Consider the following 14416-nt stretch of genomic DNA (forward strand, 5'->3'; position numbering starts at 1 on the left):
GAAATATGCCCAAAAAAAAGGAAAATGGACATAGGGAGGTTTTTTTATCAAAGGGCAGCAGAGACAAGTGATACAGGGACACAGGCAAGGTCTGGCTTAGTGATTATAATAGTGCAGTTCAGCATTCAGTAACCCATACTTTTTGTGAACGTGTTTTTGATACTACATTCTGTTGAACACACACCTCAAAACCGTACCTAAGGAAAATTGGCTCAATTGCAAGAAAAGTAATAGACAGTTATGATATTACATTCTGCATAATTCGTATGCAAAATATTGTGGTTCCCTGCTTTAGTCTGTTGACACATTTCTATACTAAAAATGCTTGTGTAGTCCTGTGTCATACCTAAATGTCATATAACTGAATTGTATAGAAACAACTCACCAAAAGTGACTATTGCACAACTGATTTGACAAAAAAAATCCACCAAGGGGGGAAAACCCCCCTTCACCCCCCCCCCTCCTCGCCATACCTTGCCTTTTACTGAAAGGACGCCACTGGTAGTGATTCACATTCCTTTACAGCTTTGGGTAGGGCGTTCCACATTGATGTGGCATAATTGCGAAACGTGTTTAGTCCCTTGTTTGAGCCGAATCTGGGTTTAACATGATTTGTGGAGCTCCCTCTGGTGTTGTGATCGTGGTATTCACTGACCTTTGGGAAGTATTTTGACATGTACATGGATACCTTGGTCGTGTAGTGTATCTTGTAGACCCATTGCAAGTTGCTGTACTCTGTCGTCTACTCTAAGCCATCCTAGGTTGTCAAAGTGGGCAGGGGTGAGGTGGGTTCTAGGAGTAAGGTCAAGCAGTAGTCTGACCAGTTTGTTTTGAGATGTTTGTAATTTTGTTTTTAGCGCATTTGAGGTGCTTTGGTACCATGAGGTGCAAGCATAGTTGTAGTACCCTTGAATGAGTGCTCCTGCCAGAGTCTTCAGGGTATTCTTGTTTACCAGTGAGGCGATCCGGTACAAGAATCGAGTTCGTTGGTTGACTTTTTTTATTACATTGGATGCCATTTTGTCACAGGAAAGATTTGCCTCTAGGATGGAACCCAGGTAGGTAATATCTTCTTTCCTTGTGACAATATTGTCACCCACTGTAACTGAGAAGCCGTCGGTCTTGCTGAGTTTGTTATTTGAACCGAAGAGAATGGACTCTGTTTTGCCCATGTGTAATGATAGTTTGTTATCAGCGAGCCATATGCAGATTTTGCCTAGTTCTGAGCTGAGGGTTTTTTCAACCTGTAACTTGTTCTTGTCAGAGACCAGCAGGGCTGAGTCATCCGCAAACAGGAACAAGTTGCAGTCACAAGCTGACGACATGTCATTTGCATGAATTAGGAACAGTAGCGGACCTAGTATGCCTCCACCATCTGCTCTCTCCCCTCCAGGTAGGATTGCATCCAGCTCACTGATAGACTATCAAAACCAATTGCTTTTAGCTTGTCAATCAGAATGGTGTGATTGACAGTGTCGAAGGCCTTTTGTAGGTCCAGCATGACCATGCCGCAGTATTTGCCCGCGTCCACCTCTTGTTTGATGTGGTCGTTTAAATAGAGAAGGCATGTGTCAGTGGAGTGGGATGTTCTGAAGCCAGATTGGAATTCGTAGATTCGATTTTTTGCCGCGAGGTATTTTTCGACCTGTTCGTATACAATTTTTTCCATGACTTTCGAGATGGAGGTAAGGATAGAAACAGGGCGGTAGTTGCCTGGGTCTAATTTACTGCCTTTTTTGTGCAGAGGGGTCACTCTCGCAATTTTGAAGTCCTTAGGGACGTGTCCCTGTTTTATGGAGAGGTTTATTATGTGTGTGATGACTGGGGTGATGGCGGCTGCTGAGTCTCTGAGGAATTTGGAGGGGATGTTGTCATGGCCAGTGGCCTTGTTAGGTTGGAGGGCGGCTGGGTGGCACAGCGGAGATTGCGCTCGTCACCAATGCAAGAGACTGCGGTCTCGAATCCGGGTGTCAGCATTGCCTCCGGCTTGGGCCAGCCGTCATACTAACTCAATTGGCAGAGTTAGAGAGTGGAAGTCGATGGGTGGGGATTTGGACATTGTGGACAGCGACTCCTACAGGTCGGTTGGGGGACGCCTGCACAGCAGAGACAGGAAGTAGCGGGGGTAATGTGAGCCTCCCATGCGTTACACCTCGCCACTGAGAGTCCGCGCTGGCAGGTGAAAAGATGTGACAGGCTGCCTCCTCGTGTACCGGAGGGGACACGTGATGCAAGGCTTCTATCCTCCCTACAACCGACCAGTGGGGGGCATAGTCGAGCAATGTTCAAGACAGGGGAGGGGAGAATTGGAAACACGAAATTGGGATGGGAGAAAAATAAGGAGAAAAAGTGGATACAAAAAAGAAGATTAATCTGTTGATTATTTTATCGATTAGTCGATTAAGGCGAGACAGCCTAGGTGAATAGGCAAAACTATATATTTTTTAAATAGATATCACTATTTATGTTTATATATGCAAAATAGGTGTTACCTAATTAAATATGCGCTAATTTGCATATAGCCAGGAACAACATCACCAACATTGGATGATGCCAGATTCAACATTTTTGTTTCATTATGTTGACACCTGACGCAATCTATTTTCGCCAGGTTTTTTGGTATAATGTAGGCCTACTATAAATCAGGCTACTACAGTATGAATCAACAAACCGCTCTGTAAAAAGAAACAGGGTATAGATAGGAAGACATTTGGAAAGTATGGTGTGTGTGTAGGTGTTAGGGAAATGGGACATCTCTTAAAAATGCATAAATAATTTTTTTTGGGAAAACACCCTCAAAATTTTGTATTGTAATTGTGATCTATGGACACAATCAGACAAAATTAAGTAAAATAAACAACGAATTGTGTTTTCAATATTTTATTGTCACTAGTTTGAAATGTGTAAATGCAAAATGTAAAGAAATCTACCAAAAAAATTATATTTGTCTATTCACCTAGGCTGTTTCGCCTTAATCTAAATGATTAATTTACCAGACAAATCAACAACATGATATACATAATATATAATGAATTATTATATGTATTGTGTGCTATCTCTCCACTCCACGCTATGGTAGTGCTTGTGACAGCACAGGAGATATGATTAAAATAAAATTAAATTATATATAGGCTATATACTAGGGCTGTCCAAATTAATGCTTTAACTTTGGAAAGTAATTTAAATTATTTTAAATTATCTATGGAATTGGCATAACGACTAAACTGGGATGGGAGGAAAAGCACAGAAAAATCTGGCGGAGAAAAAGAGGATTAAAAAAGAAAATAGTCTTTGAATCTAAATATACTTTCTTTGTGTTGATTTTACATTAATTCCATGATTTTACTCAAGTAGATATCTGTTACAAGCTTTGGTCTTAAGTAGAAAAATGCCATTTTTAATCTAGATGAATCTAGATTAATTACAGAAAATTGTGAGATTAATTACTAAAACATTTTTTATCTATTGACAGCACTACTATATACATATTTAAATCAATATCTTCATTTTGAATAAAATAGGCTCAGGAATCAGGATTGTTAAACCTAATTAGCCTAATCCATGTCAAAAAGAGTAGCCTATAGTAAATGTATGACACACACACAAAAGAGAGAGGGAGAATAGCTTATAGCAGACTTAATGATTTTACAATATTTTTGCTAATGAAGTGAAATATTTATTATCATCAACTATCCAGTTCGTTTTTATATCATAAATTTAATCATCATCATTGAACATACAGAGAGAAAGAGATGAGAGGGAGAGAGAGACAGGCTCAGCCCCCCCCCCCCCCCCCCCCCCATTACTCACTATTGGAACTCCACGAAACCGATTTATCTTGTGCTTGTGCTATTTAGCGTAGCTTAGTTAGCGTTAGCAGCTAACGTTAGTTAAGGTTTTCACCGTCACGAAGGGCATACAGGAATGGCGAGAAAGTAAAGGATGTTAGACGCATTTATTGGACTCGTTGCTCGAGGAGTTTACATCGTGACTCGCAAGAGGCGTTATCACAGGCTGTAGAGCTAGATGTCATACTGTAGCTTCTAAAATTGAGGGTGGGGGTATCGGGCTCAGCACCTCCCTTCCAGCTGGAGTTGACCTGAAACACGGAAGTTATCAAATGCGAGCGAAACACGCATGTTATGACTTTGAACGTCTGCCATTTCCACAGCAAAAGGCATACTTACTTAGGCCTTTAAATTCCCAAAGGAACATAGGCCATCGACGAAGCTCCTCCATCCTCTTCGGTCTTGTGCCCTCCGCTCCAGATCTTGCCAGGACAGCCCTTCTTTCTTCATCTCCTGTTCTGTGGTTCTTCTCCAGGTGGTTCTCGGTCTGCCTCTCTTCCTCCTGCCCTGTGGGTTCCATGTCAGCGCCCGCTTTGTGATTGACTTCTTTCTTCTGAGTGTGTGACCTATCCACTTCCACTTCCTCCTCCGGATTTGAATTTCTATTGTGTCCTGTTTGGTGAGTTCCCACAGGTTGGCGTTAGAGATGGTGTTGGGCCAGTATATTCCCAGGAGGTGTCTGAGGCACCGGTTGGTGAAGGTCTGTAGCTTATTGAGTATAGTCGTGGTGGTTTTCCAGGATTCTGAGCCATATAGTAGAGTGGTCTTTACGTTTGAGTTGAAGATCTGTAGCTTGATCTTGAGTGACAGGTTTTTTGCCTTCCAGAAAATGTTTAGCATGTTGAATGATGTCCTTGCCTTTCCAATCCTGGCTTGGACATCGTCTTCCGTACCCCCTTCCACAGAAATTATGGTTCCAAGGTAAGTGAAGCTGTTTACATCTTCTAATGGGTTTTGTTCCATGGTTATGGGTGTGTTGTTCTTGCTGTTGATACGCATTACTTTGGTTTTGGATGAGTTTATTTATTAAAGGCATACAAGTAACAACAATACCATGTGTCGATCATTAATATGAAAATCTACGGAATTTCATAGTCGACGAATCATGACAGCCCTAGTGTAGCCTACGTGTGTGTATACAACTGTTAGTGTTACACTGAGTTCACATTCATGTGTAAAATGTATTGTTCTTTGACAGAGGTTTATTCATTTAAAATGAGAGAATGTGTTATGACAGCGCTACTGCATTGCCTTTACGTTGTATGCATGGCATTGTAAGATAAGATAAGATGTTCCTTTATTAATACCCTTGAGGAAATCCAGGTGTCATAGTCACACTGGGAGGGGGGGGGGGGGGGGGGGATACAGGCAGAGTAATAGAAATGACAATAAAATATAGATAATAAAAATATTATGGTAGAGGTAAAGAACAAGATCAAATGTGAATAAATAAAAAACACGTGAGGGTCTGGGTGGTCAGACAGGTGAGACATGTATACTCTGGATAATAATAACACACTGCGATAGAGTCCTGTGCAGGGTTTAGTAGTTCTGGCAGCAATCCTTGCCAGTGTTGTAGTACTCGAGTCAAGGACTCGGACTCGAAATATACAGTTATTTATAATTTTTTTTTATAATTGAATAGGCCCTAATCATTTGGCATAAGATATTGATGGCTAGTGCATTTGTTTGGGTATTGTGTCTCAAAGTAAATAAACTCCCTTTGAAATGGTGACCGCTGTGTCATTTATGTTTAATGTAGACCTTTTTTTATTTGTATGTCAGCTCTTTGACTGCCAGAGTGGAGGTGACTCAACCTTGATGACTTGGACTCAGACTCAGACTAGGTTAATGGGGACTCGACTCGACTCTGGCTCTTCTTTGGTGACTCGGACTTGGACTCGACCACTGGGGACTCGAGACTCGGACTCGACAGCACTGGCCAAGGCGATTTGTAGAGTGTTGGGGGGGGGGGGGGGGGGGGGGGTGCATCTGTGGCTGAACATGCTATTCATCTTGGCTAGCTCCTTATTGAGGGCGTTCCCCAGGATAGGATCCAGCTTTTTTCTCATCCTCCTCTCCTCCACCACCTCCAGTTCAATGGTATGTATTGTGGTCTGTTGTTGAAGTAGTCAGTGATCCAGGCCACATGGTCCAGACCAGTGTTAATTTTGGCAGCTATTTTCATTTTAGTTTTAGTCTTAGTCATGTGTCAAGTGCTCCTTTTTCGTTTTCATCATATTTAGTCATCTTCATTTATTTTTAGTCTTAGTCAGTTTTTGTCTCAATTTTGTCTTTTTTGTTTTAGTCTAGATTTAGTCGACGAAAACGGATGACATTTTTGTATATTTTTAGTTAACCCTTTCTCCGCCGATGACGTGTTAAGACGTCATTCTCCGCCATGCGTAATCTGCCAATGACGTCTTACAGCGTCTTTGAGATCAATATTTCATATTTTCGTCATGGTATTCACATTTCACCCATGGAGTCTTTGCTGGTGTTGTAGGACTCCGCTCAACTCTCCAACGCTTCAATACCGCCACCTGGTAGCCGATCGGCGAGTTGCCAAAACCGGAAGTCACCGGAAGTGCTTAGTCCGTCCCCTATTCTGTCCGGCCACTCGGATCGGCGAGTTGCCAAAACCGGAAGTCACCGGAAGTGCTTAGTCCGTCCCCTATTCTGTCCGGCCACTCGCTATCGCTCGCGGGACTCTATCCAGTGCATATCGATCCGTTGCCATAACTCAATAAACAACATGATTGGACGTGTATTAGTATTATACAAACCGGAACTGGATCACCTAGATCACCATCCCATAATAGCGATCTTTTTGCTCCACGCTCATCACCCAACGGTAAGAGGAGACTGGGGTGAGTTTCAGCGTTTTTCTTTACCATTTTCGATACAAACTGCTCTGATCTATATATCACCCATACTACATAAATGATTTAACGTCGGCCATTGAATTATAAACGACCCCCCCCCCCCCTCCGGTCAACCGCAGATGAAGAGTCATAACGTCTAGGACCGTGTACAGTTGAAATTTTTTATCTGGCGTCGATAGGTATCAAACTGCATTTGATGATCGAATATACATTTATGGCTATAACTCACTTTCTATGAAATACTGCAGAAAACGGTAAAAACATATTTATACTCTAGACCATATTATTGTATGAATGTGTGAATGAAAAAGTAAAACGTTCCTACATCCTGAACGATAGATAATTGATGTTGAATGGGCCATAGTAATGTCAATTTAGCAATACAATTTAAAAAGTTATAGCCCTGCAAAGAAGGTGAATATCTCCATAGACAAATAGAGCTGGCAGAGAGGCTACAAGGATGGATATAAGCTCCGGCAATGAATGGGTTAATGGAAAAAACTTGTCAGAAGTCAGAAATAGTCAACATGGAACATTTTCTGATTTAAATTGCATATTTATTTTTTAACCTAGGGGAATCTGAGTCGGCGGCACAAGTGATACGCAGGAAGTATATATGTTGGTGTTTGTGTAGATATGGTCCAATGTATTGTTGCTCCTACAGTATATGTTGGTGTAGACATGGTCCACTGTATTGTTGCTCCTACAGTATATGTTGGTGTAGACATGGTCCAATGTATTGTTGCTCCTACTGTATATGTTGGTGTAGACATGGTCCAATGTATGCATCAAAGAGAGCATTACGGATGTGGTGACGTTGTTTCTGACCAGAGAGACGACGCTGAACTCTGTCTGTCTTCTGTTTGCTGTCTTTCCTTTCTCTCTGCCATGTCTGTCCTCTCTCTGCTGTGTCTGTCCCCTCTCTCTGCTGTGTCTGTCCTCTCTGTCATGTCTGTCCTCTCTCTCTCTGCTGTGTCTGGCAGCGGTTTATTCTATAACAACAGGATACTGTAAACTAAGGTGCTTGTTACACACAAGTGTTGTTTTTGTGCTCGTTTTTATACGTTTTTGAATACGTTTGATGTCCCTTTTACACAGAAATGTGTTTTTTGGCGGATACGTTGTGGCCCTAGCTGAAACGCTAAATTGTGTTTGCGTTTTGGAGTAGCGCCAAAAACTCGCCGACAACAGTCGTGTAGTCTGCACGGAGCCGTTGTTGCGAAAACGCCCATGCGCAGTAGATACCATCTGCGTGCCCTTCCGGTGACTGTCCCAAATAGCTGCAGCTACCATGTGTTGTCAAGTTATTGTTATAAGGACCCCAGTCCAAGCAGTCTGCATTTGTTTGTATTGAGCCGTATTGTATTGTACCCATTATGCAATATGTTAAATAAAGTTTACATCCATTCATTCTGCTAGCATTACCGATTGGTTGGCTAACATGAGCTAGCATTAGCTATCAGACCCTGTTAGCTCAAAGCTCCTCTTTCAACTTAACAAGCATTAAACAAAATGGCCCAGTCATCTATTCACCTTTGTTTAATACACACAGCGTTGTCTCTAATGTTATCTAACTACTGATAGCTCCCGATATCATCAGTTTGGTGCTGGCTAACTAGCGTGAGCTAACGTTAGCTTCTAGCCACAATGCTATATTGTTATAATGGCATATTCCATTGACGTTAGCATGCAGCTAACTGTAGCTACCGATCTTTTTTTAGACTAAACTATCCGCTCTTGGTGGTCACTTCTGTTGATGTTAGTTTTGTTTCATCAACAAATGACAGGCAGAACACACAGTGAATGTATCCGTTTTGTTTATTGCACTTTTATTAGACTTTGCTGAAAAAGAATTGCTGCATTGGGTAAAATAGGCAAAGATGGTGGCGCCCATAGGCGCCCGCCTTGTTGACATGTTCTTTGTAGGAAGTGTATTGGCACATTCAAGTTCTGATTGGTTGAAATTGCCTTCATGTTCGCCACCTACTGCCACCTACTGCTTTGGCAGTGTACTACATCACTGTGCTCAGGTGACAAAAACGAAAGTGTGACTCGAGGCTGCTACGTTGCGGCGAAACTCATCTGACAATGAAACGAAAATGAAACGAAAGGTGTAACCGGCGCCTAAGTAAACAGAACACACATTAGTACTAGTAGTAGTACACACTGATTGCAATCTGCTTGCATAAAAACATTATATAAAATCACATTCTGAGGTCAGTGTTAAAGTGCCACATGGAAGAGGTCTGGTTAGTGGTTAGAGTTAGAGGTGGTCTAGGTCTGGTTAGGGTAACTTAGGGGTAGTTAAGCATTCATTATAATTTATTATTATTATTTAGATAGATGTAAAGGGCTAGACCAACTCTTAACCCCTATCCGGACCTAAACCACCTCTAAGTCACAACCCTAACTTACAGTAGGGGTTAAAGTTAGAGGTGGTCTAGGTCTGGTTAGGGGTTAGAGTTAGAGGTGGTCTTGGTCTGGTTATACTGATCCGATACCAGTGCATACATTAAAAAATAATTATATAAATATATTTATATTATATAAATATAAATTATATAAATTATATAAAATATTATAATTTTTTACAGCTACTGTTTTATATATACTGTTTTTTAGTAATAACTAGAAAGTAATGGTATTTATTCAACAACAGGTGATTGTATAGCAATACAATCATCAAATTTGCTGACGACACAGTGGTGGTGGGCCTGATCTCTGCCAACGACGAGAGGGCCTACCTGGAAGAGGTCAAGGTCCTGGCGGGATGGTGCCAGGAAAACAGCCTCTCCCTGAACGTCAGCAAAACAAAGGAGATGATTGTGGACTTCAGGAGGTCGGGGGTCAAGGACTACAGCCCCCTCAGCATCGACGGGGCACCGGTTGAGAGAGTCAACAGCTTTAAGTACCTCAGAGCCTACATATCCGAGGACTTGACATGGACCACACACATTGACAGTGTTGTGAAGAAGGCACGACAACGCCTCTACTTCCTCAGGCGCCTAAGGAAGTTCCAAGTCAGTCAGAAGATCCTTAAGAACTTCTACTCATGTACAATAGAGAGCATCCTGACTGGCAACATCACCTCCTGGTTTGGGAATAGCACTGCACAAGACCGAAGCAGACTACAAAGAGTGACACATTCAGCCGAACGCACAATTGGAGGGGGGCTCCCCACCCTCCAGAACATTTACAACAAGCGGTGCAGGGGCAAGGCTAAGAGAATAATTTTTTTTTTTGATCCACTTTTTCTCCCATTTTTCTATATTTTCTCCCATCCCAATTTCGTATCATCCAATTCAACCCTCCCCTGTCACGAACGCTGTTTCTTGCCTCCCACAAGCCGGCTGCAATGTGGACTAAGTCATACATAGCACAAGTCCCCTCCGGTACTTGAGGTAACAGCAGTCGCATCTTTTCACCTGCGCAGCTCGATCTCTCAGTGTTGAGGAGTAACGCGTGGGAGGCTCACGCTGCCCCCGACACTTCCTGATTCTACTGCGCAGGCGCACCAACCGACTTGTAGGAGTCGCTTGTTCACAACGTTCGATCCCCACCCTTCAGTTTTCCCTCCCCGTAATACGGCCAATGTGTATTACTGCGGACGACCAGCTAAACTGAAAACAATGTGGAGAGCTGGATTCGAACACGCGATTCCTAGCGTCTCCACACTGGTGGCGAGTGCCTTGCCCACTACACCACCTAGCCGCCCTACCCACTCCCCACACTTTATATTTATTGATGAAGGATTGCACTACAACTCGTACACCTTACTGTAAATTGTACCTAAATTGTACCTCATCCCATTTCTGCTTGCACTATATAGTATTGTACATTAGTACACTGCATAGTATTGTATATTATATGGTAACTCAGTTACGTCTATTCTGCATCGAACATTGTACATATGTCTATACTGAACACTGTGACCTCATTTTCTACTTCTAAATTACATGCTATACTATGTTATTTGATACTATCTTGTCTAGCACAGTCTCTGGAGCGTAACAGTAAGAAGCATTTTGTATGAAAGTATTCTGTACTTCTGTATGACAACTATTAAAGAAACTTGAGAAACTTGAAACTTGAAACTATAGATTAGTATTAGTATCATTAATTGACAACTAAGCTCAATGAGTTCACCCACGGAAAGGTTGTTGGCACATTGGTTCCACACGGACATTATACGTTGCACACTTCCTATCCAATCGGCTCCGTTTAGGTTAGCTACTGTAGTAGCAGAGGCTCTGTTGTGATTTTTAATGCAAAATAAATATTCAACATTCTCTTTTGAGACTCCGCCTCAGACTCTTATCATTTGGCACTAAAAGCTAAACATTGTCACCGGTATGGCTGTCTGCATTATGTCATTAATTGTGTGCGAGAGGTCGATCAGTGACCACGTTAGCGTGAGCTAGCTTAGCCACTAGCTAACGCGAGCTAGATGGAAATACAAACAATGTAACGTTACTGGTGAAAAAGTGATTTACCTTGGAATACTCCTTTGCCAACTTGCTGTACTTTGCTTGCAGGTCTGCAGCTGGATTATGAATAGTCCCAACTTTAGCCAAGGTAACGTTAAGCTAAAACTAGCTTTTCAAATAGCTCTTCAGCTAATGCTAATAACAGAGCTCCCCGTCACACTGCTCTACTCAGGACGATGGCATTAAGAAAAGTTATAATTATTTTGTCTCGTCTTGTTTTAGTCAACAATATCAACATACATGAAGAGAAATTTCATCCTGGTTTTTGTAAATTACATTTTTGTGTCCTCAGTTGTGGTCAACGATATTTAATTAACTATTTAGTCTCCTTAGCATGACATGGTCTTCAATAACGTGACGCCACGTCTCGTTGTCGTCATGAAAAAAACCTTCGTTGACGAACATCTTTCGTCATCATTTTAGTCAACAAAATTAACACTGGTCCAGACACATCACGGTGAGAAAACTAGGAACATGATTCTCACTGCACTGCATGGCCTCTCCAGGTGTGTGTAGTCTCTGGGGATCCTCCACCCCAATGTTTGACTGGTATGCACACTGCAGGGGGTCCAGAGAGTCACTCACAGGGGGATTGAGGTGCTGTAGGACCAGCCTCTCAAAGGTCTTCATGACCTGTGACGTTAGAGTGAGTGGCCTATAGTCATTGAGGGGCGCTTGGGCATCCCTTCTTGGGCACCGGGACAATGCAGGACGTCTTCCAGATTGCAATTTTCCTTTATTTATTATTATTCACCAATCAAAAGTGAAGTTGGAAATTTCAATATGCCTTTAAATTGTGGTGGCTATATCTGCTTAATGCTAATCCATGTTTGGCTTCGCTGATTGCACAACATGCTGTTCTGCACACATGTGTCATAGACTAGAGCAGTGGTTCTCAACCTTTTTGGGCCAAAGCCATACCAATTTATAGTCATGGTAATCAATTATACAGATTAAAATTACAGATATTTGCCCTATATCACACACTGCCAAATGATTAAAAGTGACAGGCAGCAATAACATCACTAGTCAAAATATGTAGGCCTATTCATATGAATTAGTACAAGAGCTCGCAAGAAAAGTGTGCTGCGCATTATTGTTCAGATTAAATAAGAACATAATTATGTGAGTGAGTAAGTGGTGAGTAAGTGGTGAGTGAGTGAGTGAGTGAGTGAGTGAGTGAGTGAGTGAGTGAGTGAGTGAGTGAGTGAGTGAGCGAGTGAACGTGTGAACGTGTGAGTGAGTGAGTGAGTGAGCGAGTAAACGTGTGAGTGAGTGAGTGAGTGAGTGAGTGAGTGAGTGAGTGAGTGAGTGAGTGAGTGAGTGAGTGAGTGAGTGAGTGAGTGAGTGAGTGTGAGGGTGGGAGTGAGTGAGTGAGTGAGTGAGTGTGGCACAGTAGCAACTCACCGATGGGGCTGGTTTGCCTCCCTTCGCAGTGCAGACGAGAGTGAAGTTCTGGGCCTGGTATCGACTGAATGGAGCTGGAGTATTCTCTGCCATCACCGAGATGTTGTTTGGAGGAGCTGCGGGGGGGACACAAGACGGTAACTTCGTGATTACCATTTCTCAAAGGTCAGGTGGGGTTGAATATCGAGTCGAACATTGCCTAAATATGTACCGTACCTACAAAAAGGAAAAAAACAGAACAACATAGTAACCGCTTTGAGAAACTCCTAAAATGGTAACTGATTGGCTGGGGGCCATGTGATGGAAATCCCTCCAGAGCTTATGTGTGTCGGATGAGGCTGGTGAAGGAGCGAATCTCATGCATAACATATTGCTGTAGCCCACCGTCTGAAGCTCCTGGGGGACCCTTGCAAGTATGTCATGGTAGTGTGAAAGGAAAACATGTGAGCATCACAGCAGTACAGAGGAGCAGTGGGAGGGGGAGGAGGTAATGAATGGAAATCTACCTCATCCCCCCCTGAAAATTACATGTTCAACATGCAGCACTTTGTCATTGTATATAAATATATATACACACACACACACACACACTCTATCTTGTGGCTGGGTTTATTTCAATATACAAACAAGCCAAGGACGACTGAACTGTAGTACAGGAGGAGATGAGCAACTTTCTGTGGGTGAAATTCAAGGATCAATTGAATCTTGGGTATATTATGAGGTGGAATAACGCAGAAACTTCACCTGAGGAGGATGAGAGATGTTCAGTGTGTTTCATGTATCTGTATACATCTGCATTGTATCGCTACTCTGAAACATCGCATGCATCATTGTGGGCATTAAGTATTCCGTCTGCTATATTGTCACATGAAACATTTCCTGCGGAAAATAAAATGGTGATTTTTCTTCCCTCCACACTCGGCAGCGGAGAGGAGAGAGACGGGGGTTGTATGAGCATGTCCATTTGGCTCGAGGTGGAATAGGGGGTGAGAAACAGTTTGTGTGCGAAATCAGAACCGGTGCAGACGTTTGGGTGGTAAAAAGAATACCTGCTGGGCATTCTCTATTTTCCCACTCTGGCCCAATCTGTGATCCAAATGTAAACCAATGGGCAGGCCCACCACCACAAATAATAAAGAACGAATGAAGACATGTTTTTATTCTCTAGCTGACTAACACTAGACAACAGGTAAGTATGAGTTTTTTAATGTTTTTGATGTGTTTTTACAGTGATTATTCTGATATGTAATGAGTTTAGTAAGTTCCAAAAAGCTTCTTTTCCATCTACAAACCAAACTCCTTCTGTTGGGGCGACAGTGGCTCAGGAGGTAGTCGTCTGGTAATCGGTAGGTTCCCGGTTCAATTCCAGCTCCTCCTGGCAGCTCCTTACATCTTTAGGAATGTATCTGAATATACCCCACATTTATATGGTCACAAATATTCTGGATTGGGACTTCAAGATAACTTCACACACAAAAAAAAGGTGATGCGAGGAATAATGCCTTTTTTTGTGTCGCTTTCATGCCTTGTAATCTATTGGGCAGTTTCAAACAGAATGCCGAAGTGATTAATTGATTAAAAAGCAAGTGGGTGTTGGTGCGGATATGGCTGCTGGTCTGAGTGTCTCTCTGTTTCCACACCTCTTAATTGCTTATTGATGGGAGGCATATTGTTGTAAATTTTACTTGGCACTCCATTAGCTCTGTGACAGGCCTGTCTCAATTTGCCACAGCTGTCAAAGGTGACTGTCTCGGAGCAACTGTGTTCCCAGTACACACTCACAATCCCT

The 14416-nt window shown here is 42.4% G+C and overlaps 1 protein-coding gene across 1 annotated transcript in view; it reads right to left on the bottom strand.

Annotated features, from left to right (window-relative positions):
* The window catches only part of igsf21a (immunoglobin superfamily, member 21a), a gene marked incomplete at both ends in the record, with an annotated part of 963192 nt that overhangs the window by 102578 nt on the left and 846198 nt on the right, over window positions 1–14416 (bottom strand). Inside the window, 1 exon segment of the mRNA XM_084316427.1 lies at window positions 12628–12743. Coding sequence (XP_084172553.1) covers window positions 12628–12743 — 116 coding nt within the window.

The sequence above is a fragment of the Notolepis coatsorum genome, assembly GCF_963971535.1.
Source record: "Notolepis coatsorum genome assembly, chromosome: 6".
NCBI lineage: Eukaryota > Metazoa > Chordata > Actinopteri > Aulopiformes > Paralepididae > Notolepis > Notolepis coatsorum.